Genomic DNA, 26,971 nt, shown 5'->3' with positions numbered 1-26,971 from the left:
TTAAAGGAAGACTTGCTATTTAATGTTTTTCTTTTCTTTTGGGTTAAATTTAATAATGGAATATTATTAATTTCAATTGCAGAATAAAAATGAAGAACTTATTATTTTATTAAAAAAAAATACATTGTTTTGTGTGTGCCAGGCAAGCTCTAAGCTCATTTAAGCCTCATAACCCTATGAGGTGGGAAACTTTTCTGTTCTCTCTCCTATAGATGAAGCCGCTGACTCATTGAGGGATGAAGTAACTTGCACAAGGTCAACAGCAGGTTCAGTGGCAGGACTGGCATTAGAACCCAGGCAGAAAGCTCCAGAAACTGCATATTCTTAACCAGTATGCACCATATGCTCCATTAGCAATTAAAAAGTGTTTTTAAAAGCTCATTTAGTCTTGCTATAACCTAGGAAGCTTCCTAAGGCACATTAGTCTGAAAGGCCCCTAGCAGAGAATTTGACTCTTAGATGTAACAAACACTGTTACTAGCAAGTTGGAATGGGAAAATCTGCCAGAGAGCTTCGTGGACTGGGAGTCTGGAGACCTGGAGTTCAAGCCCCGCTGAGATGCTGGCTTGCTGGGGAAACTGCAGCTCAGTAGTTAAAAGCATATGGACTCCGACATCAGAAAACCCTGCATTCCTAGACTCACAATGCCACATATTAGCTAAGCGGCCTTAGGTAAGTTACATAACTTCTCGGAGCCTCAATTTCCCCCTCGAAAAACAGAAGACAATAAAACTATCTCAACAGAATAGCTCCAATGATTTTGTGTGTGTGTGTGTGTCTGTGTGTGTGTGTCTGTGTGTCTGTGTGTGTGTGACAGACTCTCGCTCTGTAACACAGGCTGGAGTGCAGTGGCACAATCTCAACTCAGTGCAACCTCCACCTCCTGGGTACAAGGGAGTCTCCAGGCTCAGCCTCCTGAGTAGCTGGGATTACAGGCACCCGCCACCATGCCCAGCTAATTTTTTTTATTTTTAGTAGAGACAGCGTTTCACCATGTTGGCCAGGCTGGTCTTGAACTCCTGACCTCAGGTGATCCACCTGTCTTGGCCTCCCAAAGTACTGGGATTATAGGCATGATCCACTGCACCTGGCCAGATGACTAAACTTGAAATGGTAAACTGGGTGCAAGGGCATGCACCTGAGGTCCCAGCTACTCAGGAGGCTGAGGGGGGAGGATTGCTTAAGCCTAGGAGGGCGAGGCTGCAGTGAGTCATGATCATACCACTGCACTCCAGCCTGGGTGTCAGAATGAGACCCTGTCTTAAAAAATAGAAAATAAAATAAAAATAAAGTAGTCTCCAGTATTGTAACACATGATCACGCATGTTTTCCATTCTTCCATGCCTTACCTTCCATTCCCTCACTCTCACTGCCCACGGATTGCAGCCAAAACTTTCGTATTTAATCCTTGTGCAGGTTCTAAGACAGTAGAAATGAAGAAATTGGCAAAATCTTCATTGTAGTCACTCACTTGGTTAGTTAACATATCTTAAAACAGATATGGAAAGATACAAACCAGAGAAATGTCAAAGGAATGGAAGTAGTTGGATAATGCTAGCAAAATCACTGGCGAAAAAGTCAATAAACTCAGAGATTAGAAACTACACCAAGTTAAAGATGGGCTGTGATAAGCAGAAAGTTATCAGGAGCCACTCTGGCTCACCACATGTGAGAAAAGACTCATGGTACCGTAGAGGCCAACATCACAGAAACGTCTTTTGCCTGTTTAAAACCCTTCGAAGGCCCCTCTCAGAGTGTTCAGAATAAATTTTAAATATTTTCACAGGGTTCAAGACAAAGACTCTTCCAGGTCTAACTTCTGAGGTTTCCACCTCCTACTAGGAGGTAGGAAGACAGACAGACAGACAGACAGACAGACAGACACACACACACACACACACACACACACACCCCAACACACACACTCCCACTCTAACAATGAACAAAAGCCAGATAATCTTCAAAGTCATGTATTTTCCTGAGCCAGTCAGGGAGCTGAGGTTGCAAGATAACTAGCTAATGTAAATTCTAAAAGGTGACATGTCTCTCTGAAGACAGACCGAACACTTGAACCGTTCTATCTTTGGCATAGCATGGAAAGGGGAAACGGCTACTGTAGAAGCAGATAAAAGGAAAGCAGCCAACATTTTAATGGGTTCTTAGAGTGTGGGCTAGTGTGCCAGCCTGGAATCCCTGGGAGCCCCAACAGGAGGATGAGAGAAACCTGCACTCATTCTTGAGCACTGTGCCACAGGCTTCCTTCCACTGGATGCTCCCAAGAAAGACTGGAGTCAGGGCAAAAAACCCGCGAGCAGTTTCCACTCCCAGGTGGGGTATAAGCAAATGCACTGCCCACTGACTAGACTCAATGTTTTCTATGAAGCAAAAGCCTCAAGCTCCGAGGGGAGGGAGAAGAAACCTTCTCAGGAAGGTGGCCATACATATGGCAATAACTTTTTAGCTACAACCAAAGGTATGATCCATGAAAAAAAGCTGATAAACTGGATTACATTACAATTGAAAACTTCTGTTCCGCAAAAGACAGTATCAAGAGAATGAGAAGACAAGCCACATAATGGGAGCAAACATTTGCAAAGGACACAACTGATAAAAGGACTATTAATTAAGTTAATAAAAGAACTCTTAAAACTCAACAGTAAGAAAACAAAACCTGATTGAAAAATAGTCAAAAACCTTAACAGACACCTCACCAAAAAAGATACACAACGGTAAATCAGCATAAAAAAATGTATCCACATATGTCATCAGGGAAATGCAAATGAAACAACAATAAGATATGATTACACACCTATTAGACTAGCCAGCATCCAGAACACTGACGACACCAAATGCTGGTGGGAATGTGGAGCAACAGGAACTCTCACTCACTGCTGGTGGGAACACAAAATGAAACAGCTACTTTGGAAAACAGTCTGGTGTTTTCTTAATGAAACTAAACATATTCTTAACATATGAATCAGCAATCATACTCTTTGGTACTTTCCCCAAAAAGCTGAAGACATCCACACCAAAACTTGCACATAGATGTTTATAAGCAACTTTAGTCAAAATTACTAAAACTTGGAAGTGACCAAGATGTCTGTCAGCAGTGTATAAATCAACTGTGGTACATCCAGACAATGAAATACTATTCAATACTAAAAAGAAATGAGCTATCAAACCATGAAAATACATGAAAGAAACTTAAACGCATATTACAAAGTGAAAGAACCCAATCTGAAAAGGCTACACACTGTGTGATTCCTACTATATGGAATTCTGAAAAAGGCAAAACTATGCACACACTAAAAAGATCAGTGGTTGCCAGGGCATGGGGTCAAGGAGGGATGAACAGGCAGAGGGCAGAGAATTTGTAGGGCAGTGAACATTATCGTATCATGATATCATACAGAGCATGTTTAATGGTAGATATATATCATCATAGGTCTGTCCAAAACCATAGAATGTACAAAACTAAAGCTGAACCCTAACATAGACTATGGCCTTTGGGTGATTATGATGTCCCAGTGAAGGCTTATTGATTGTAACAATTACACCACTCCGGTGGGTGATACTGATAATGTGGGAGGCTATGCCTGTAGGGGGTATATAGGAAATCTTTGTACCTTCCTTTCAGTCTTGCTGCAAACCTAAAACTTATGTAAAAAAATTTCTTTAGAGTGTTCCTTATTCCAACTATGCTGAAAATATTATTTTTAAAAAGCAACTAGTTAAATGTATCCCTCTTGAAATTTTATTTCGTGCTCACACTGAAAATTTTTACCACCAAATAGAGGACACACAACCACACATACACACACATTCACACGTTCACAAACACTTAGAACATCATAGGCATATCCCAAGTTGTAATCCAAAATGTCGTTCCATAAATCAGTTGTTGAAAATTCAAAAGGCATTTTGCCTTAGAAGTAACATTATGTAAACATGGTATTTTGGTTCACAGACTAACTCACAAGAGTCAATTTAACCTATAATATAAATAAACAACCATTCAGAATCTAAGTCTCTGAAGTTCCTGCTGCAATCCTAGAATCCAGAACAGAGCTCAGCATGTAAGGGCCTAATAAATACGCTGAATGAGGATACGAATGAATAGTAATGTGAAACATTTGTTGAGCACCAACGCTGTGCCAGGAACTTTTCTAAAGACCTTTTTATGAATATTTTAGGCAATTTTCACAACCTTACAAGGTAGCATTTTGTGATAAAGAAAGTGAGAAAGATGAAGTTTAAGATTAAGGAATTAGCTCATGACCATGCAGCTACAAAGAAGTAAACTGAGGAAAGCCCAGAGAACTTGGTTTTAGGATACATGCTGTTAAGTACGATGCATACAATCTCTTCACTTTGGCTTTAGGCCTTAAAAACAAAGGACTAGATCCTGAATGTAGGTAGCCCAGAGAATGTAAGTTCCATACGGACAAGGCTGTCTATGTGTCCTGTGATGTGTCCCAAGCACATCAGCAGTGTATAATAAGCACGCAGTAAATATTTGATGAATAAATCTGAGGGTATCCTTTTCTTTTTCCTGGGTAGCGGGCCTATCCTAAGCAAAAGTGTAACTTACAATTTCTGCCATCGTCCTAACTTTGTACACCTCCTTTCCCCATTGACTGTTCTCCCCAGGGATCAGTTATGGCAGCTGCCTTGTCCCAGCAAAGAGAACCACACAGCCTGCTTTAAATAACTCATTATCCATTCCCAGATCAAAATTCTAACTCCCACAGGGTGGCAAAGATTCCAACGTATTGGGAGGGCAGCAGTCTGATCTGGTTTTCCCACTAAGGTATAAACAAACGTGGCTTCCAGTGCTTTCAGGGAGTTCTCAATGCATACAACTGGCTTACCAGGGATTGCTTGTGAACCCCAATTGGCTTATAATTTTTGAACAATTTAAAAAAGGATAAACGTTTCTGTAATGTCTGGTATTCCCAGCTTCCTGCTTCCTTCTATGCGGTACTCTCAGATTGTCTGTTGTTAGACCCCTTAGGTGCGACAGACTGCCTAATCCGAACACGTCCGTGGTCCAGTGAAACAAACTTTAGGGAGAACACAGGAACATCCCGAAGCAAACGAGATGCAGTAAGATTTTTTTCTAGCAACATATAAATCACTTACCATTTCTTCACAAGAATATAATTTTATATTATAAAAGAATTATATATAAATCTAACTGTTAATCTGTTCTTAATAGTATGTTATCAGTTATTTAAAAACAAAGATTTGCAAGCAGCACTTCATCAAAGGAGTGCCTCTCTACAGAAAATTGGCGAGGTGGTGGTAGGAGGTGGGGATCATATCTCTGCTTTAGCAAAACAGAGAGAATGGATGATTCATTTCCGAATTACAAGTCATATGGGACTTGAAATGCAGTTATTGGGAAACCATTTCACTGCTGATGGAAGTGTGCAATACTGCACCATAGGGGGTTAACAAAACAATCCAAACAAGCTAAATTATGATGATGAAGCTAAATTAACAGCAATTTATAATTAAAAGCAAGAGAGCAGCATTTGAAAATGAAGATGACTTGCGCATGGTGGCTCACACCTGTAATCCCAGCACTTTGGGAGGCTGAGGTGGGCAGATCACCTGAGGTTGGGAGTTGGAGACCAGTCTGACCAACATGGAGACACTCTGTCTCTACTGAAAAAAAAAAAAAAAAAAAAAAAAAAAAATTAGCCAGTCATGGTGGCACATGCCTATAATCCCAGCTACTTAGGAGGCTGAGGCAGGAGAATCGCTTGAACCTGGGAGGCGGAGGTTGTGGAGAGCCGAGATCGCACCATTGCACTCCAGTCTGGGCAATAGGAGCGAAACTCCACCTCAAAAAAAAAAAAGAAAGAAAATGAAGATGACCTTAGAACAACACTGATAACCTAGTAATAATTAAAATCCCTTCTCCAAATTATCAGTCAAACCAGCAGTGCTTATGTTATATTGTGCAAGCTCGGCTGGGTGTGGTGACAGCCAGTAGAATATCGCATTAGCTTTCTCATTAAGTTGTTTTGGCTTATAAAAACCAAATTTCAGTACTTTTAGATTTTTAACTTAACAGATTTTAAACCTGTCCGTAAGAATTGACAAAAACAGCTACACCTCGGGGTGAGTCTTCTGCTCATCACTAACCAGGGAGCTTAGGTCTACACCTTGATCACTTTCCTAAGCAAAGGATGAACAACTCAAGACATTTCCCCAGGGACAGTGGAAGTTTTTGACCATATATCCCAAATCTCGTAACAATAAAACAGAGAACAGGAGATTTTAAAAAATAGACACTTTAAGGGCAGTCAACTCCTGTCTAGCCTGCCACGGGAGGCTGGTTCCCCAGGAGAGCCTTTCCTTGCATCTGGGTGTCCGGAAGCATGGAAGCAGCCAAGAGTGACCTCCCAGGAGGTAGCAGGGGCTGTCACGGGTCCTCTGCACTGCAAGCTTGCAATCCTTAGCTCAGCCCAAACAGAGAGGAAGTATGCCACCACGGGAGTGAGGCAGAGTATATCTTTTACATCTTTGTGTCTCCTGGCCTAGCACAGTGACTGGTACAAAACAGAAGCCCAACAAACACAGACAAAGTCTGGCCTCAGGTCACTTTTCCAGCACCCTATCCATAAACCTGCATTTATCAGCTCATATCAGCTTTTCTGCTACAGCTGCTGCAATGACAACGGAGGAGGCGACCCTTTCCCCAGCTCACCAGCATTTTCCACTCAGTGCTCGGTGCCCCAACCCGCCTCCCTTCTCAGGAACCTTATGCAGCGCACTTTGTCTGCCTCAGCATCTTCAGAGTTCTTCTGACTCCTCAAACCCCCTTCATAGGAATACATGGAATTTGTGAAATCGTTTCATTATTCTAGATAATAAAAAGGAACTTTTAAAGTAAAAATAATTCATTTAAAATAAGCGTGTTTGAATTTTTGTAACATAAAATTTTAATTTTCCTGTGCAATAAATAATGGTGCTATTTCATTTACATAAATTAAGTCCACAGTGAATTGATTATAAAAGAAAAAGGTGCCATTGGGTAATAACATGTCTTCTCACCAAAAGATACTCTAAAACATAGATTTAAATTTAAACCCATGGTATAAAATCAATAACAAAAACAATTTCATTATTTGTTTAGAAAAGTTTGATTTTTGAATGTAAAATTCAGCTGCTACTCTTGTAGCTTTCTCTCTGTTTTTTCAATTTTCCCATTTTTTTTAACTTTTAAATTCAGGGGTATGTGTGCAGGTATGTTATATAGGTTAACTTGTGTCACAGGAGACTGTGAACAGATTATACCTGTCACCCTAGTATTCAGCCGAATGCCCATTAGCTATCTGTCCTGATCCCCTCCCTTCTTCCGCCGCTTCCCCTCTGGTAGGACCCTGTGTCTTCTGTTGCTCTCCAAGTGTCCCTGTGTTCTCCTAGGTTAGCTCCCACTTATAATGAGAACATACGGTATCTGGTTTTCTGTTCCTGCACCAGTTTGAAGGATAATGGCCTCTAGCTCCATTCATGCTCCTGCAAAGGACTCTTTTTGCTTTTAAATTATGAGATAAAGATTAAGATTTCAGGCATGTATTTTCAGGCACTTTTCTGAAAATAGTAGATAGTGTTAATTCCCCAAATTAAAATGTCAGAGTAGATACAAATCAGTATTGTATTTTGCATTTTTAACACTGGCTTTTGAAGAATCAAATTTATATTACAATCATAGCACTTACGGATTTGGTAAAGATCATCCTAAATCAAGTTTATAGAAGAACTATCTATTTTAAACTCATTACCAGATTGTTACACTTTGATCAGAAGCTTCATGTCTTTAGACAATGGTTTTTATGGATATAACTTAAACAACGTATTACTGTCCAAAAGGGGAAAAAACTCCCGTAGCACTGTTTAACTGATGAAACACCCAGGGTTACCGGGAGCTGGTGACAGTGGGCGCCCAGGTGAGAGGACACAGGTGCTCAGCAGGGCTCCACTGGCTCTGTATAAACTGGGGGTTTTCACATGGTTCTATTTTCTAGGGAGAAACATGTGAATTAATGCCTACTTTAAAATAAAAACAGAAAAAAAAAATTGGCATCACCATCTTTAACATGAATTCCCTGGACTTCCTTTGTGGACACCAGGGGTTCCAAACCACCAGCTGAAAATTTAGCTTTCTTCATTTTGACAACTTTAATGATCTTTACAATCAAAATTTAATGCACTCACATCTACTCCAACTTAAAACAAAACATTCCCTGCTCCAGATGCCCCTCCTGATACATTCCCACCACCAGTGTGTCTCTTAAATCTCACTGCCCTTGTGGCCAGCTTTCCTGAAGAAGTGGTTTACATTCGCTAACTTTCCAGTTCACTCTCATCTGGTTTCTGCCCCCACTCTTCAACGAAACTTGGTTTTTAAGGTAACCAGTGATGACCACGCCATTTTCAGTCTTATGCAACTGCTCAGCAACATCTGGCGGGGCACTTCCTCTTTCCTGAGGACTGCCATCCCTGGCACGCATCATAAAGTGCTCTTCCATTTCCACTTATTTCTCAGGTTGCTTTATTTCAGTTCCTTTTCCCAACCTCTATGTTTCCTTTAAAAACGTTAGTGTTCTTTAGGATTCGGTAGGACCTCATTTCTTCTTACTCTGGGTGACTTCATTTACTCCCAAGGTTTTAAATATCTCTACAGGCCAAAGGAGATTTCTGTCTCCAGTCCAGACCTGTCTCCTGAGCTAAGCCCCTTACGTACACCTGCTTATTCAACCTATCCATTTGAACAACGCATTTGAACATTAAATTCACGGCCAAAACTGAGTACTTACTCTCATCCCAAACCCAGGCCATCTCAACCACAAGCCTGCTTCTTCAGAGTGTTACCTAGTTCTCAACAAGCAGCAGCACTAGGCACCCACTGCGCATGTCAGAAATATGGGTGCCATCCTTCTCCACCCAGCATTGCCAATCAGTTAAGTCCTGTTGGTTCCACTTCCTATACATTTCACCAGTGTTTATTTCCGTCACCATTATTACCACCGCAGCCCAAGTATCATCATTGCTTGGCTAACTCCTCCAATAGTTTCCTAATTGGTCTTTTTTTTTCTCCGAGATTAAGTCTTGCTCTGTCACCCAGGCTGGGGTGCAATGGTGCAATCTTGGCTCACTGCAACCTCTGCCTCCCAGGTTCAAGTGATTCTGCCTCAGCCTCCCGAGTAGCTGGGACCAGAGGTCTAGAGGTGCCTGCCACCAGGCCCAGCTAATTTTTGTATTTTTAGTAGAGATGGGCTTTCCCTGTCTTGGCCAGGATGGCCTCAACCTCTTGACCTCATGATCCACCCAAACTGCTGAGATTAAAGGCCTGAGCCACCATGCCCAGCCCCTAACTGGTCCTGAGTAAACACAATGGCTCCGCTCCAATCTGTTATCTGCTCTGGAGTTAGAAAGCTACTTTTAAAATGCAAATCTGATCATATCTCCACTGGTTTTTTAAAAATCTTTTGATTTCTTCCCATTAGTAACAAGATAAAATAAAAGATCCGTGATAAAAAAGCATGAAGACCCTGCCTTTAGGTCTGTCCCTTGCCTACCTCTCCAGCCTCACTGTACACCATACTTTCTTTTTTTTTTTCTTTACGTTAAATACACACTTCTTGCTCTTCCTCAAGAGTACTATGCTTTCCTATCTCAGTACCTTCCATTTTCCAGATTTTCTTTCTCTAGAACGGGAGTCAGCAAAACTTTTTAGGAAGAGGGCCAGATAGTTCCCCAATTCCTGCTCCAAAAGGCTAATAATCTAACCCAATTGCTTACAGATTCAAGTGTCATGTTCTCATTGAAACTTTTCTTAATCAATGTTAAGTTCCCTGCTGGGGACAGTGGCTCAAACTTGTAATCCCAGAGTTTTGGAAGGCCACGGCGAGAGGATGGTTTGAGGCCAGGAGTTCAAGACCAGCCTGGACAACATAAGAAGACGTAGCATCTACAAAAAATTTTTAAAAATAGGCTGGGCGTGGTGGCTCATTCCTATAATCCCAGGGGAGGCCCTGAGGATCACCCAGGGTGGATCACCTGACGTCAGGAGTTCGAGACCAGCCTGGACAACATGGCGAAATACCATCTCTCCTAAAAAATACAAAAATTAGCTGGGTGTGGTGGCAGGTACCTGTAATCCCAGCTTCTTGGGAGGCTGAGGCAGGAGATTCACTTGAACCCGGGAGGCGGAGGTTGCAGTGAGCTGAGATTGTGCTACTGCACTCCAGCCTGGGTGACACAGTAAAAAAAAAAAAAAAAAAAAAAAAAAAAAAACAGGGCATGGTGGTATGGTGGTATGTACCTGTAGCCCTACCTACTCAGGAGGCTGAGGAGGGAAGATCATTGAGCTCTGCAGTTCAAGGTTACACTCCACAGCCTGGGCAACAGAGTGGGACCCTCTCTTAAAAATAATGGAAAAAAAAGATAAGTCCCCTTATTAAATGCACTTGTACCACAAAATATATTTCTGCTTCATAGAACAGGCCATTATTGTACAGTTGACCCTTAAGTAACATGGGGGTTAGGAGTGTCAACCCCCTGCACAGTCAAAAATCCATGCATAACTTTGACTTCTCTCAAACTCAACTACCAACAGCCTACTGCTGACCAGAAGCCTTACTGATAACATAAATGGTTGGTTAACACATATTTTGTATGTCATATGTATGATACACTATATTCTCACAATAAAGTAAGCTAGAGAAAATATAAAGAAAATCATAAGAGAAAATACTTTAACAGCATTGTACAGTTACATATTGATGTCATAAGTTTATATTATCTGTTTATAAGATGAGTCATCTAAAGTGACAGGCAACTGCAGCTGCAAACTTCAACCTAAGCTATGTATCAAGCAAGGCAACTTTCGCTTGTAATGTCATGACTTTTCTCAGCTTCTTGAAAGTACTTCCAACATCACTAGTGGTACTTCCTGTGGGTCCCACAGTGTTATTCAAAGGTTATGGTATTGCACTAAACATGGTGAAAAATACATAAGAACTGCAATAGATCACTTTTTATGGCAGTAAGCAATTTACTGGAGAGAGCAACTGTTCACATGGAGATGATTTGGTACACACAGCATTTTAAGTGAATACTTAACAATACTTGGGCTCCTCGCAATAGCAACAGGAGGTGGTTACAAAATTATCACAGTAGTACAGTGTGTACTACAGTTAATTTCATGCAGTTATGATTTAATACTGCATCTTTACATTTCTCTCAACTGCAAATGGTACCATGTATGATCTGTGTTTGTGTAAGTTTTGATAAATTTTAACTTTTTATAGATTTGCATGTATTTTATGGTAGTAAATGATAAAGACCAGTATCTATAGATATTTTATATATTCATCACATACATAACTTTAAAACTTTTTTTTATTATTATTTCTAGGCTACATGGTCTGCAGGTTTTTTCAAATCATTGCACATTTCCAAAAAATTTTCCCATAAATTTGTTGAAAAGAATCTGTGTAGAAGTGGCCCTAGACAGGTCAAAGCTGCATTGCCTAAGGGTCAACTACAATTAATTAGACAGTTGTGAAATTCTTTTGTGCATATCCATCTTCCCTATAAGGATGTAGGCTCTATTAGAGTGGGAACTATATCGACTTTGCTATTTTATTACAGCATGTGGTAGAAAATGTGACGCATAGTAGCAATCAATCAATCAATCACTGTTGAATGAATGAATCAATAACCTGATCTTCATTTGGCGCATTTATCTTTCTTAGCCTTAGTTCTCCATCTGGAAATGGAGATGATAAATAAAGCTACTTTTCAAGGTTGCTTTAAGGTGTATACAGAATGTGTGTGAGAGCATTTTGGGAACTCTAACGCAATACACAAATAGAAGAAAATACATGGAAACATGCCTCAGTTGCATAGGACTGGGGCAAACTGTGGCCCAATGGCCAAATCCTCTGGCTTGTTTTGTTGCTCCTCTAGTTAGTTAAGAATGGTCTTTACCTTTTTAAAGGATTGTGAAAAACACAAAACGAGGAAGACTATGCAACACAGACCACACGCGGCCTACAAGGCCTGAAATACTTACTCGCTGGCCTTTTACAGAAAAAGCTTGCAGACCCCTGTCCTAGAGAAGTGCCTGGGCTTAGGTAAACACTTTAACAGTGAGTAAATAATTATTACTTCACAAATGTATCCACGTGTTGGTATTTTGATAACTGACAAGCAGTGCCATTTTCTGACTGCCTGTCTTCCATTCAATAAAGCAAGCAATCGATGTAAAAATACCTCTCCCCTCCCCAGGATAATATGTTTACTTTACATTTTAAAAATACAAGGAGTCTATAAATGTTTTCATTTCCTTCAATTATATCGGGAACTATTTTTGAAACAGAAAAGGCATGGATGGCTGGGGAATGGTGTGGGGATAGAGAGCTGGAGGCTGCGCAAACCATGTCCACTGGAAGGGGGACTGCTATCACTGTGCAGGCGATTGCTGCATGGAAGTCCAAGTCTACAGAAACCTATTGACTGTCTGCTGTAAAACACCGAGATTATTTTCTCCGCAGGGAATCCATTATCACACAGAAATTAGAAATGGTACATGGATAAAAAAGAATAAGAGGCTATGTTTATTGCCAAAAAGAAATCCCCAATACTGCACAAAAAGAAAAGGATTTTGGAGTCAAAAGATCAAGATTCAAGTCTGAACTCTGCCACTTATTCCATCTGTCACTTTGAGCAAACCTATTAGCCTTTCTGAGCTGAATTTCTTCATCTAGAAAAAGAGGAATAATCGTTGATGACACTTAGTAGGTGGTCTTTATGAGCCAAGTGCTTTACTATATTTGATCTTTCTATCAAAATGCAAAGTAGATGTTATTAGTGCCAATATATAGGTGAAGAAACAATCACTCAGAAAACTTAAATGACTTGCTCAAAGTAACACCACTAGAAAGAAGCAAAGGGAGCCGGGCGCGGTGGCTCAAGCCTGTAATCCCAGCACTTTGGGAGGCCGAGGTGGGTGGATCACACGGTCAAGAGATCGAGACCATCCTGGTCAACATGGTGAAACCCCGTCTCTACTAAAAATACAAAAAATTAGCTGGGCATGGTGGCGCATGCCTGTAATCCCAGCTATGCAGGAGGTTGAGGCAGGAGAATTGCCTGAATCCAGGAGGCGGAGGTTGCGGTGAGCCGAGATCGTGCCACTGTACTCCAGCCTGGGTAACAAGAGCGAAGCTCCGTCTCAAAAAAAAAAAAAAAAAAAAGAAAGAAGCAAAGGGTTTGTTTGTAGTCAAGTTCTGACTCTAGCAATGCTGTTAGTGCAACCTCTGATAAGATATTTAACCTCTTTAGACCTACTATGTACCTTACCTTACAAAAAGCATACAAAGCCTAATTTCCAGAAGAGATAATTTGAAATTCCTCCATATTACAATATTGCCAACTTATACCTTAAAGGAAAATGGTTTTCCTCCCTTCATCCATATTAAATCTAATTCTGTGACTTCAGAGAATAACAGAAAGAGGATGTGCTCTCCTCTTTGTATATAATAACAACCTAAATTAAGGAAGCATAAATACCTAAAACAAAAGTACCAGATTTTGAGCATGTTCGCTGAGTAGCATAATGATGATGAATTCTACTTATTCCATAGCAATTCCCCTTCTGTTTGTAAACCAAACACATTCAGCACCCGGCACATGAGTTGATCATTAAACCTGGATTACCTTTGCTTCATTTTCTCATGTACTCTCCCATGCTGGACGCACTGTTCCTCCAATTCATCATTTCTTCTCTGTAACTTTTCCAATTTGTCATATGTATACCTTTTTTCTTGACTGAGTTGAGCTATTTCAGATCTAGAGAGGTGAAAACACAAAAATGATAGATGTTGAAGGTTCTTACTACTAGGGCATATTGTTATTATATAACCTTAACATTACCTTAAACTCCGTACTTAAACATAACAGTATAATGACAACTATATCCTTTGAAAAAGAAAATATTTCAGAAATTGCAAGACACACTGTAAGACTCAAGTGTTACACAGAAAAAGGAATAACAACTTACTCTAATAGAAACGGCTTCCCTAAGGAACAAGACAAAATGATAACGATCAAATCTTTTTTAAAAGACTATCATTATCATTCAACAAATACTTACTGAGTGCTTATTCTAGGCCAAATACTATGCTGTCAGAGAAGAAACCCTAGGCCTAATTTCTATAACAGTTTCTTTTAATTAACATAACCAGTGCAATGGCACACAGTTAAAATAAAAATAGTTCTGTAATAGTTAATCTTATGTGTCAACACGGTTGGGCCATGGTGCCTAGATATTTGGCCAGACATTATTCCGGACATTTCTGTGAGGGAGCTTTTTAGATAATATTAACACTTAAATTAGTAGACTTTGAAAAAAGCAGATTACCCTCCATGTGGGCGGGCTTCATCCAATCCGTGGAAGGTCTTAATAGAACAAAGAGGCTGGGTGCAGTGGCTCACGGCTATAATCCCAGCATTTTGGGAGGCCGAGGTGGGAGAATCACAAGGTCAGGAGTTTGAGACCAGCCTAGGCAATATGGTGAAACCCCATCTCTACTAAAAATACAAAAAATAGCCAGGCATGGTGGTGGGTGCCTGTAGTCCCAGCTGCGGGTAGGCTGTGGCAGGAGAATCGCCTGAACCTGGGAGGTGGAGGTTGCAGTGAGCCGAGATCTCGCCACTGCACTGTAGCCTGGGCGACAGAGCAAGACTCTGTCTCAAAAAGAAAAAAAAAATATAGAACAAAGATTGACCTCCCCTGAGCAAAACAGATTTCTGCCTCCAGAGTGCCTTTGCACTTAAACGTCAGCGCTTTCCCGGGTTTCCGGTCTGCCTGCCTACCCTGAAGATTTTGGACTTAACAAACCTCCACAATTGCCAGAGCCAATTCCTTCAAATAAATCCATGTCTCTATCTCCATGTCTGTCTAGATGCAGACCTAGATATACAGGTAGAAAGATAAATAGACTGATGGGAAGATATCCAGTTAGGTCTATTTCTCTAAAAAACCCTGATTAATACAAGTTCTAAAAGTCATAATAATGAAACACAGTGGTCTTCTGTCCTCTGACCTGCAATCGCAAAGCAGTGACAAATACTTTCAATTCTTATATTTGTAAGTATGTTTATACCAGCTCTTGTTCCATCAATTAAGAATTTCTATTGACTTTCTATGGTAGATGAAGGTTAAATTCTTTTCCATGCCCCTTTCCCCTCCTTCTATCTCTAGCTTGTCAATGTAATTATCAGTATTTCAGTTTGCGGTTCAATTAATATTTGTATTTATATTAGAATGAATACTTAAATATTGGCCTTTGCTATCCATGTGGCATATTATGATGCCATGTGCCTTGTGTACATTTATTTTCCCCAGATTAGTAGGCTTTAGTATAGTGTGAATGGGTGGCAAGACACTCTTGCTCATGGAAGATTCTCAAATATCAATATCTGTCATTTTTTCTCTCTGGACACTGTTGCTCAAGAGAAGGATTTTCCAGTTTCTTGCTGTTGTGTACAACCCTGTCAGAGGTCCAGACGCTGGCTGGCAATAGAGGGGTGAGGATGTTCCCTATACACTTTTTCTTAATCCTTCTACTCTAACTTTAGTGCCTCTATTTTAACCACAGCTCTCTGGTTCAGTCTCTTCCAAGAGAAAGCCCCCAATCTTCTGTGTGGAGGAGGGGCAGGTACGTGGCTTCAAGTGGTGAAGGTGGAACCGTCCATTTTGGTTTCAAACTGATGATTTCCGATGTTCCACCCTTCCTTTCCAAGTTTTTCTGAAATTCTGAAAGCAGACCAACTTGCTTCACATACACATATACCCCTCTGTAGACACTGAAGGCTCACCTTTACCCATTCTGCTAAGTCCCCCTATCTTCTTTCTGTCTTCATGTACTTCATTCTGAGTCAAAAATATCTCCTTTGGGCTGGGCGCGGTGGCTCAAGCCTGTAATCCCAGCACTTTGGGAGGCCGAGGCGGGTGGATCACGAGGTCAAGAGATCGAGACCATCCTGGTCAACATGGTGAAACCCCGTCTCTACTAAAAATACAAAACATTAGCTGGGCGTGGTGGCGTGTGCCTGTAATCCCAGCTACTCAGGAGGCTGAGGCAGGAGAATTGCCTGAACCCAGGAGGCGGAGGTTGCGGTGAGCCGAGATCGCGCCATTGCACTCCAGCCTGGGTAACAAGAGCGAAACTCCGTCTCAAAAAAAAAAAAAAAAAAAAAATCTCCTTTGGTGATGGCTGATATTCTTCAGGAAATATCCTGTCTTTTCTGTCTTAGATGACAATTCAAGTCTCAAAATCTGAAGATCAGAAAGAATGTTTATCCAAGAAAAATTATATTCCTTTCCTTGTATTAAGTAAACTCTAAATTACTGCCTACTGCCAGCATCTCCTCATGCCCTAATGCCTAATGAGTTAGAATGGAAAGTTTAAAATTCTTGTATATTATGAGTCATTTTCAGGTTAATGATTTGTTTGTTTCCTGAAGACTCCTGATGTGAAATTGATTCCTTTCAAAAAAGGATTCTTCCAGTGGGCAAGGTAGCCTTTCCTTCCTGGTCAAGAAAGGATTTGGATTTGCTAATGGAAATCTCCCCTTAAAAATCGTTCATCCAAGGACCAAGCTGCTCACACATATGGGGGGAAAACTCTTGCTTTTAGTTCACCTCATTCTTCACTTTGTTTTCATCTTGGTTCAAATGTCATCCCAAAGGAAGCCTGCCCTGATTAATATCTTGCAGTTCTCAATATGTCAGCACATTTTTTGAAGCTACCTCTAGCCTTTATGCATACATTAGTTTATAATTTATTCTTTTAAATTGTGCTCTGTGCCTTGTCTTTCCCACCAGATTCTGTATGAGCATGGATTATCTAATTTCCAAGCTCAGCTCAAGTGCTCAATCTACATTTGCTTCTCCTTCTAAGAATCTACCCATATTTGAAACAGTCTAAAAGGAGTTAATAATGACTTAACGTTTCTCCTTTCAGAATCACATGTAATACAAAATAATCTAGAGGCAGTTATAATAAATTTTTGATCTGGTATCCCTTCCAATATTAGCATCTCCTATCATACCACGCACTAAAACAAATTCCAAAAGAAGAAAAAAAAAATCCTTAAGCCAGATTAGAAAAAAATGTGGAACACTGACCTATTCCAAACCAAAAGGCACTTTCCAAACCAAAAGGCACCTCTTAAAAGAAAAATCACAAAGAAAAAAATAAATTTTACAATATTAAAAATATAAAACCTTTACACATAAAAAAATCACATGTTGAAAATATATAGGTTTGTGTGAGAGTATTCATTGTACCATGGTTTCTAGAAACAATCTTTCTTTGCAACCCATAATCTGGAAACCTAACTAAGAAAGCTATCAACAGAAGCTTGGTTACATCACTTATTATTCTGATAATGTGGCTACTTGTGAGTGTTATTTGTTGATCTAAAACTGTAACATATTGATAAGAGAGAAAACATTAAAAATCAGCATGCATGATGTGATTTATGTGATTTCATTTTATAATTTAGAAAAATATTTTGACATGTATACCAACTATTAACATTGATTATTTCCAGATGGTAGGATCAGGAATGTTTTCTCTGTTCTTTATTCATTCTTTTCTATACTTTCTAATTTTTTAAAACAGGTATGTATTTGTATTTTAAAAATAAATTCGTTTTGATTTTGAAAAAATATCATAATAAAACAAAATGTAGATGTCACTAGTGGGAGAGGGAGGTTGTGTGTGGAAGGAACAGGGAATATATAGGAATTCTGTACTTTCTGTCCAGTTTTGCTGTGAACATAAAACTGCTTTAAAAAATAAAGCTTATTAATTAAAATCAATGTAAAGAACAGGAAAATATTTATAAAAATAAGACAAATAAACATGAAAAGCATCATTTAATGAAACACTAACTGAACTCTCCATCAAAATTCCAATTAAAAAGTATAAGAAATATTTAAAATATCTACAGAAGAAACACACATGATCAATAACATTTATAACATATTCAATTTTACTATTATTCAAAAACTAGCACAACAAAACCCGATATCACTGCCAAATATTTACTGCATGCCTACTCTATAACAAACACTGAAATTCATCATTTACATTAATGATCTCAATCCTATCAAATACTTGTAAAGGTTCATTTTCGTTTCTCTGTGAGGAAATATGAAGTTTAATGACTTGCCTAAGGTCACCCAAGTAGCCAAGCCCAGATACAAACACTACTTAGTCCACCTCTAAAGGGGTCGTTCCAACCACTGTGCAATATTGCCTTGCATTCTTTTTTAAAATCTCACTTCTTTGTAACGTTATTTACTAATATGGCTATATATCCCGTGATTAGAAGTTAGTGTAGTACTTAAACAAGGTAAAACACATTAATACCCTTAAAAGAATCCATGGTCTTAGACCAGCAATTCTAGTAAGAAAACAATCAATAATTTAGATTTAGGTACAAAGTTTTTGTCATATGATTATTGATAATGGTTAAAAATTGGAAACATCTTAAAAGCCTAATAATTATTGTACATGCAAATCATGTAATAAGTTTCTGTTTTCAGAGTATTTGCTGATATAGAAAAATGTTCATTAGATGAGATATCAAATGAAAAAGCAGACGCAAAACTGTATATACAGTATAATCTCAATCACAATATAAATGTATGTATACATACACATGAAAAGTGACTGAAGGGAAATAAGTCAGACGTAAGAAGAGTTATCTCTGGATGGTAGTGGCACAAGAAACTTTCCTTAATTCTTCTCTGTATTTTCCAAATTCCCTGCATTGAGGATGTCTTACATAATCACAGAAATGCAACTGTTCTTTATAAAGTACATATTACTATCAAATACATTAATGCAACAATCTTTTTTCTGCTTTGCACATTTTTGTTTTATTTATAATTGTAATTTGCCTACAAACTTTCATTTTTCAACAAAAATTTGGTCTATGTGCCTGCACATCATCCTTTTTCTGTGTAGAGCTCACACTATGTTCCAACAACGAGTAGTTTGCAAAGCTCAAAGAGTAAACTTACAAGTTTTCTGTTAGTTTTGAGATACATTTGTGACATGACTATCCTGTGTCTTATAAAAGGCTAATAGACTCTAATCCATTTTCATAGAAAATTTAGGCAATTTCTGGCTTTACAGAAGCATGAACTTTCCCCTGTATTTTTATATACCAGTTATATTGTATAATTGCATTTACATGAAATATATTTTACTACTATAATTCAGATTCAAATGATAATTGTTTTCAAAGGGAAATATGATATCTTAATTTTTTATTCTTTTAAGTTCTAGTTTGACTTTTGGTAACAATTAGCAGAGGCCAATATCAGTCTCCTCTTGTAGAAAACATAATTTTTATAGTATCCCAACCTAACATCATCTAAACATGGAGGGAAAAAACAGTTCACCGGGTGTGTGTTCTTCACTTCAATTAAACTCACACAGTTGGATATCTACTGTTGCCAAAACAGTAATATAATTTATACATTATAGTCCACACAGTAAAACTACACTAAAAGTCATTTAACAATATTTATAACACCATAAAGTACAGTGTTAAAATATATGAACTGCAATATGTACCAAAATTATAAAATTTGTTTCTCATCATCAGTGATTAAAACCAGGATCATTGCTCTACCCTCAATACTCACAACCCTGGTGACAGATTAGAATTCAAATCTTAATGATCAATTTACAATTAACAAGATAGAAGTGAAACAAATTAAACCAACCATTATATATAACGAGACCCCATGGACTCCCATTGTTCCTCTTAATTACAAAACACAAATCACAAATATACAATGGGCAGGGTTAGACATCAGTCCACACGCCTAGCAACCCAGAAAGTGACAATGACAGAAAAGAAAGAAGCAAAACCACGTAGACCCTGGTTCTATCTCTATCCTGTTCTTTTCAATGTGCAAGGGTGAGAAGCTAAAACCTAGCACACACTTCTCTCCCCCTCTGTAGCTGGCAGAGGCTCACTCCTCGCCAGCGCCCAGTCCTTCCAAGCTCTTCCCAGGCCAGGTGTTAAGACAGCGCTGCAGATCGCACTGCAACGTTTTACTGCTGATTCATCTAAGTGTGTGGGGGAGAGAGAACACTTTCTTCACTCTGATAAAGAAAAATCACAGTTGTACCAAAGATATTTAAATAGCTCCTAAGTTTACCTCCCTCAAAAACAACGCCATAACTGTAATCAGCTCTCAGAGTACTGGGGAATACAGAAGGAAGGGTAGCAAAAGTTTATGTGAGCTTCAACTAAAATCAGACAGAATGTCTGCCTCGCGCCAATTAAAAGCAAAATGGAATTAATTCTCTTGCCTGATGGTCAAAAACAAGCCACATAAAATGCACAGAATCAGCAGCTCATTTTTGGTTTTAAAATGGGACGTGCCATTCACAAACCCCGGGGTTACAGGCACCACTACGTGCGGCGTGGAATACACACACACGGTGCAAACTACTGTGCTAATCACCATGGAGGCCTCCAGAAAACAGAAGCCGTCGTCGCTGCCGTAATGCGACTTAGGGTCTACTTGGGGAGAAAACACATACAGCATACAGCAGACACACACACGGAGGTACCATTTCAAAACATTTTCACAGAGCAGCAGAGCAGCCTAGCGCGAGGCTGGGGCAGAGAGCAAGGGTATAGTGCACACCGAGCCCAGGCTGTCAGCGGTCCCGTCATTCTGCATGGGCTCCAGTCAAATGACTCGATCTGTGAGTTAAAAGCTTATTTTAAATGGTAGAAATCCATTTGTTTAGTTGGCATTTTGAACAACAAGCTCTTAGAGTAATGTTGCTAGTAACAAAGGAGGGAAAAATATGTTTTAATTATTGCTCAATACAAAATAAATACACTTACTTTCAGGAAAAGTTGTACTCCAATACTCTGAGGAAAAGCTGGATCAAAATTACCATATGGTTTTGCATAACTACTTTGGAGACTGAGTTTCCACAATGACAAAACTTTAGAAACTCCAAGGTTTTCCTCACCTCAAAGCACAGGGCAAATGATTTATCGCAGGAGTCTGGCATGGGGTATGCAGAGGCACAGTCCTAGAGGGCTTCTTCAGGGTTGACTACATTAATAACTTCTATTTTAAAAGAAACAGTCTGAGCCCTTCGTTTTATAGGTGCTTACAAAGCAGAAGGTAACATCAAGATAAAATATTAACTTTGATATGAACGAGTTAATGAGTTGTTGAAAATGTCATTGTAGGAACCAGGGAGAAATGAAACTGGAACTAAAAGAAATTAAGAACAAACAACCCTAAAACCACAATTTGTCCTTTCCACTACTTTCCTGTGAGGTGCACAAAATGCACTTTTTGTAAGTTTTAGGGGCCCTTAAGAGTTTTAAAAATAGTCAGCAACAATTTGTCAAGTGTTTACTAGTTGCTAGGCCTTGGTTGAATCAAACTGTAAAGTTAGAATAGGTGCCTATTTTAATTCATCAGATTTACAAAATACCACTAGATTCACATTTTCCTGATCTGGCCTTTTGAAAAAGGCTTGCATTGTGGCATAGACTTATTTCTGTCAGCATATGACAGTGAGACTTTCCCTGGCAAAGACAATAGCTTCGTGAAGTGATACCCAAATTACCAGTCAAGACCCTCAAAACAATGCCACCAGTGAAAACAATAGCAGCTACTGTGTATTACTGTGTGTCAGACATTGTTCTAGGCACTTGATACATGTACATACGGGTATCTATATATGTAATTCTAATCCCCAAAACAATCCCAAACAATGTGGCTTTAGAAATGTTTTTACAGATGGAGAAGCTGAGGTTTGGGGAGATTAGGCAATGGACCCAAGGTTACAAAGCCCCAAGTGGTAGAGTGTGATTCAAAGCTAGTTCCTCTGAATTCCCACGTGCTCCTGATTGCACACTGCCTGCCATCAACAAAGGCACAGACTGGTATCAGAAGTCAGGTCAGGATGTGGGAGTGGCACCACACCTATCTGTTGCATTCATTCATCATTCATTCATTAAGTGCCATCTATGTGTCAGATACAAAAGAATATACCCAATTTACAAAGTCGTGCTCAGGAGCTGGAGGAATGAGACGCAAGAGGAGCTGTAGAGGTGCTGAGTTAGACCAGTACAGGCTAAGGTGACAGATCTAGAAGAGGAAAAAGAGGGCCTAGGGGCACAGAGTAGGTCAGCTGTGTCGCATGCTCAGGGTGCTTACTTCTCCATGGGAATTTAAAGGTTAGTTTTTCCTTCCCAAACTTTCCCATCGTTACTACTGTGGCTTGAATTTTCTTTAGCAATAGATGTAAAATACTGTAATTACTGTAAGAAAGAACATACACTTTGGGACCAGAAATACCTAGGTTAGAACGCTAGCTCTCCCACTCACCAGTTATTTAAACGGTTTTGGTTTCCTTATCTGCCAATGAAGATAATAATTCCTGTCTCAAGTTGTGGTGAGAATTAAATACCAAGCACCTTTTTGACTCTTTGATAGATTAAATTTCTCTAATTATGTCTCCTTGGAGAGCAAGATCAGTAATCATTCACAAACCAATTTTAGACCTAACACATTAATATAAACCCAGATTAATATAATTTTATCCCTAAATGATAGAATCTGGTTTGTTTGCTTCTAACAAATTACTTTCGGATCTATGTGCTGCAAATCAAATATTTCTGGTTAAGTATAGCTACTGTTGATATTTTATGAGTCTCTTTCATGACAAAATCATTTGGTTTTCTAGGTCAAATTTCCTTGAAATATCTGGTATTTTGGCACACAGGTTTTCCCCTACCATAATACAATTATTAGAATATGCTAGGAAGGTGCACATGTCAGAAGAATCAACGATGGGGATGCCATCAGCTAAGATGGTTAGAATGCAGGATCCCAAGATGGAGCTCAGAGTGATCAGATATGCTCTGATCCTCCTGGAAATCCTTTCTGAATGAAACATCTAGGTTAGTAGTTTGTTTGCTGAGCCATATTTCCTGCTCTCAATAGATCTAGGTGAGTTTTGGAAAAATACAGGAGAGAAGACACACAGGCTATTTTTTCATTAAGTTATCATATAAGGTAATATTTGACATCAGTGACGCGAATATTGCCTTCTATAGTTCAATTTAAAGTGATTCTGTCCAATGTCATTCATTTACAAAAGCAGAAACTACAGTGCAAGTGGGTCAAATAAATTTGTCCAAGATTATACAGTTACTGCCGGAGCTGAGATGAGGACTCGGGCTTCTTGTAGTTTAGAATATAAAATAATTTATTCATTGAGATAATCTGACTAGAAATTGTGTAGAAAAAAGCTATTAAGATTCCAATCAATGGATTTATAAAAGAGTAGTATGCCTATAAAATGAGTGATGGCTATTCTATTAAAATATAACAATTTGAAGAGAAGGGAAGAATAGTTTTGGTTTATTTATTTCAAAGTACCATCTACTTTCATCTTAATATATATACATTTCATCTGTTATCATTTAACCTAAAGATAGTTTTTGTGTTCATGGTGAATTGTAGCAATAGATTAAAATGTGTTAACCATATCCACATAAGATTTGATAACTGCTTGATTTATCTGCATCCTTATGTTATTACCATATTGATCCTTGTTTTCCGAAATTTCAGTTTTCAATTCTAAACACGAAAAAGTCAAATAATAGTATATATACATAATCGAGAAAAAACATAAAAGTATATGGACAATTAAGAAAATGTCCATATGTAGAAAATATTTTCTAAGAAAACATTAGCAGATACCTAATTTTGACATTAGACTATATAACAGTATAAATACTGTCTTTTAAGGAAAAATTAGTCACACAAACAGTGCTCTTAAAAGTATTCTATAACATCACCTACCTGCTTTTTTGAGAGATTTGTTCCAGTTTCTTGGCTAATGTACAGCATTCTTCCTTTAACTTTGTCAAGAATGTATTCTGGGAGGTCAGCAACAGATACTGTTCATTTTCTAGAAATAACAATAAACCCCCACCAACATAAGATGTTTATGGTTGTAGCTCTGCAGTGCTTCCATACGTAGAGTGATAAGGTGCTTAGACCCTACACATTTCCTGTAAGCCACCAGATCACCTCCAGTGTCCTAAGTCAAAGGACTGATCATCTGGCAACACACTCAATCTTTTGAGTCATTTGTTTTCAACATAATTATACACCAGAAACATTTTTCATCATACCAGCTTGGTGTAACATTTTAACATGTTAATAAAGTGTCAAATACCTCAAGTGGAGTCATAGATTGCTTATATCTTTGTAATATGCAAGATATTATATTTTTATTTTGACAATTTTACTATAAACAGAGTGTCAAAAATTCTCACAACCAGATAATTCAAAACTGAAATCATTGAGGACTTCTCTTCGACACTGTAATTCATGCTTTGTTTCATATTTGCACACATGGTTTCCTACCACCACCACCCCCAATCCTGCATATACTTCTCTAATTATGAAGGTAAAAATGTGTATTTTCTTTAGAATTTTAATTTCACTGTCAACAGCATGAGCTTCAGTGGAGATCTGATCAAAGACACTGAAAACTGTGATTTTGTGTGTGTGTGTGTACAAGACAAAAGAAAATGTTCTTAAGGTGGTTTTAACAGTTAAATACACTCTAATCTAGTGCTCAGTTTCTGCCCAAGACTCTGATCACTTGGATCATGCTAGCAGTGGGGGCAAACAATAATTTATCCTACAATTTCCTCTTTTTGTTTTAGTGGAAAAACATCTACTAAACCTGGTGAATTTTCATTTCTTCTGGCCAAATGCTGTTAGAAGAAAATCTCTGCTGAGAGTGCTAGATGGAATTATGTGAGTCAACATGACATTTGTCTCTTCATAAGTAAATAGAGTATTTAATGACTTGCATGTTAGCAATTTTTCACCCATAGGATAAGAAGTAATTTTTTAACTGTATCATCAAATACAATATATTAACACATTAAATTATATGAAAAGTACCTCTAAGCATAAGTTTTAAGAGTCCTTTAATTCTTTTCAATTTTACCCAATAATTGGCAAAAAGCATATAGCATACAAATCAAAATAAATCCAGGCACTAAAATTAAGCAACATTTTTCTGGAAGAGACAGGATCAATTAAACTTTTGTTTTAATAGTACAATCAGTGTGGAGTATGTGGTGTGGAATTATAATGACTGACACTGTCTTGTTTTGACTAACACTGTCTGTGAACACACAACTCAAAAGTGAAAGAAACTACATAATGCTCTGACTGAACAAATCAAACTGTCTATTTTCAAAGTGCATTTTACTTTCAAATTAAAGGTAAAGAGTTACTGGCCAACTCGGTCTGCAGAATAGTGCCAATGTGATGAAAGATGGCAATTTTTAGCCAAGCTGCCAGCTGTGGTCAATGCCTTGTATTAGTGAATTTTAACAGCAGTTGTGAGAACTTGAAGAATGCAAAGGATTAAACATCACTCTAGATTGGGTTGGGGGAGGTGGGGAAATCATACAAATGCTAAAAATGTTCGAAGCTGCAAAGATTAAATAAAGGAACATATCAATTTGGAGCCACTGAATTACATCCAGCTGCGACAGTGAATTAAGAACCGATTAATGGCTAAAGCTTTTCTCCAGTTTGGATGCTGAAGCAAACTCATTAGGCTTTTAGAGCAGCTATAATGTGTGTACTGTGGGAACTGTTCAATGCTATTCAGGAGACTCTAACTGTAAGCTCAGAGCATTTCCCGCAGAGCTTCTGATGCTATTTTCTTTATATAACATGTGTGCCTGAAAACCCAGCCAAAAACAAGCCCTTTGTTTTTCTACTTTGTTGTGGTCTCTCTCAGCTTTACGTTTCTTGAACACAGGTAAATAAACTCATAATCCAGATGGTGCAACAGATGTGAGAGCAGCACTCTGAAATCAACAGACAGTGGGCAATACTTTCCATTTTCTCTTTTAAACGCTAACTAATATGTAATTCGGAATCTCCGGTGTAGTTAGCATCTGCTCCCTTCGGCCAGCCAAAGGTTACAGGTGTTCCTGATGTCATTTCACAGTAAGGCGTGGGCCTGGCTTGTGAGCAAGTGCCCAGGCTCTAATCTTTCCCTACCACCTACCAGTTTTGTCATGCTGGGCCTCCATTTGCTGTATCTTCTGTGTCAGCTCCTGCTCTCTTTGCTGGGCCTGAAGGGCTTGGGCCTTTGCTTCCTTGCTAAAGCTCTGCTGAATGCTATCTTTTTCCTGTCTGCAAAACAGAGAGGAGACATACAGAAATTTAATCTGCAGATGCACAAACCCCCATCCTGTCCCCTGTAGACCAGAGAGAGCTGATACGTAGTAAATTGTTAAGCATAAGAAGACAACGACCTTTCTATTTACCCTCCTCCACTTCAGGGGGAAAACCTAAACAACCATTCAAACGATGTTAAATACGTGCCATCAATCCAAATGAACTAAAGTATGCAGCGTCAAAAAAAAAAAATCGTAACTAAATAATGGTATTTTGTAACTTTAAAGCACAAACCTTTTTTTCTCTAACATTCTTAATGGTTTACACTACCAATGAATCCTTCATCTTCTGAATGGTCAATATTTCCTAAAGATACTGGAATTCTAGGAACAGCATGATTAGATTCTTAATTTAAGCAAAATTTAAATTCTTAAAACTAAGCTTTGCAGACCACTTCTGTTTTTACTCCTAAACTTAAAATGGAATCTTAAATATAATGCAGGAGACTCTATCTAGAGGCGAGTAAATGATTCTGCAGTGCCACATGCATGTTTTCACTAAATATTTTCACACATCAGGCCATATAATGTGAATATGAATATGAATATGAATAACTTCCCCCAGCACTTCATAATAAAATCCCTATTG

At 38.7% G+C, this 26,971-nt stretch overlaps 1 protein-coding gene across 8 annotated transcripts in view; it reads right to left on the bottom strand.

The window, feature by feature from the left end:
- SDCCAG8 (SHH signaling and ciliogenesis regulator SDCCAG8) overlaps window positions 1-26,971 on the bottom strand; it is a 246,073-nt gene that overhangs the window by 61,116 nt on the left and 157,986 nt on the right. For 7 of the 8 annotated variants that reach the window (XM_074385415.1, XM_039464324.2, XM_074385414.1 and 4 more), the window contains 3 exons: window positions 26,211-26,338; window positions 23,966-24,074; window positions 13,741-13,872 (listed from right to left, as the gene is read on the bottom strand). In XM_074385415.1, coding sequence (XP_074241516.1) covers window positions 13,741-13,872; window positions 23,966-24,074; window positions 26,211-26,338 — 369 coding nt within the window. Of the gene's footprint in view, window positions 1-1,453; window positions 2,892-13,740; window positions 13,873-23,965; window positions 24,075-26,210; window positions 26,339-26,971 lie in introns of those variants that run through there. The other variant, XM_074385416.1, reaches the window with a different exon arrangement.

The sequence above is a fragment of the Saimiri boliviensis genome, chromosome 14, assembly GCF_048565385.1.
Source record: "Saimiri boliviensis isolate mSaiBol1 chromosome 14, mSaiBol1.pri, whole genome shotgun sequence".
NCBI lineage: Eukaryota > Metazoa > Chordata > Mammalia > Primates > Cebidae > Saimiri > Saimiri boliviensis.
The sequence above is the reverse complement of the archived record's forward strand: the minus strand, read 5'-3'. Positions and strand labels throughout refer to the sequence as shown.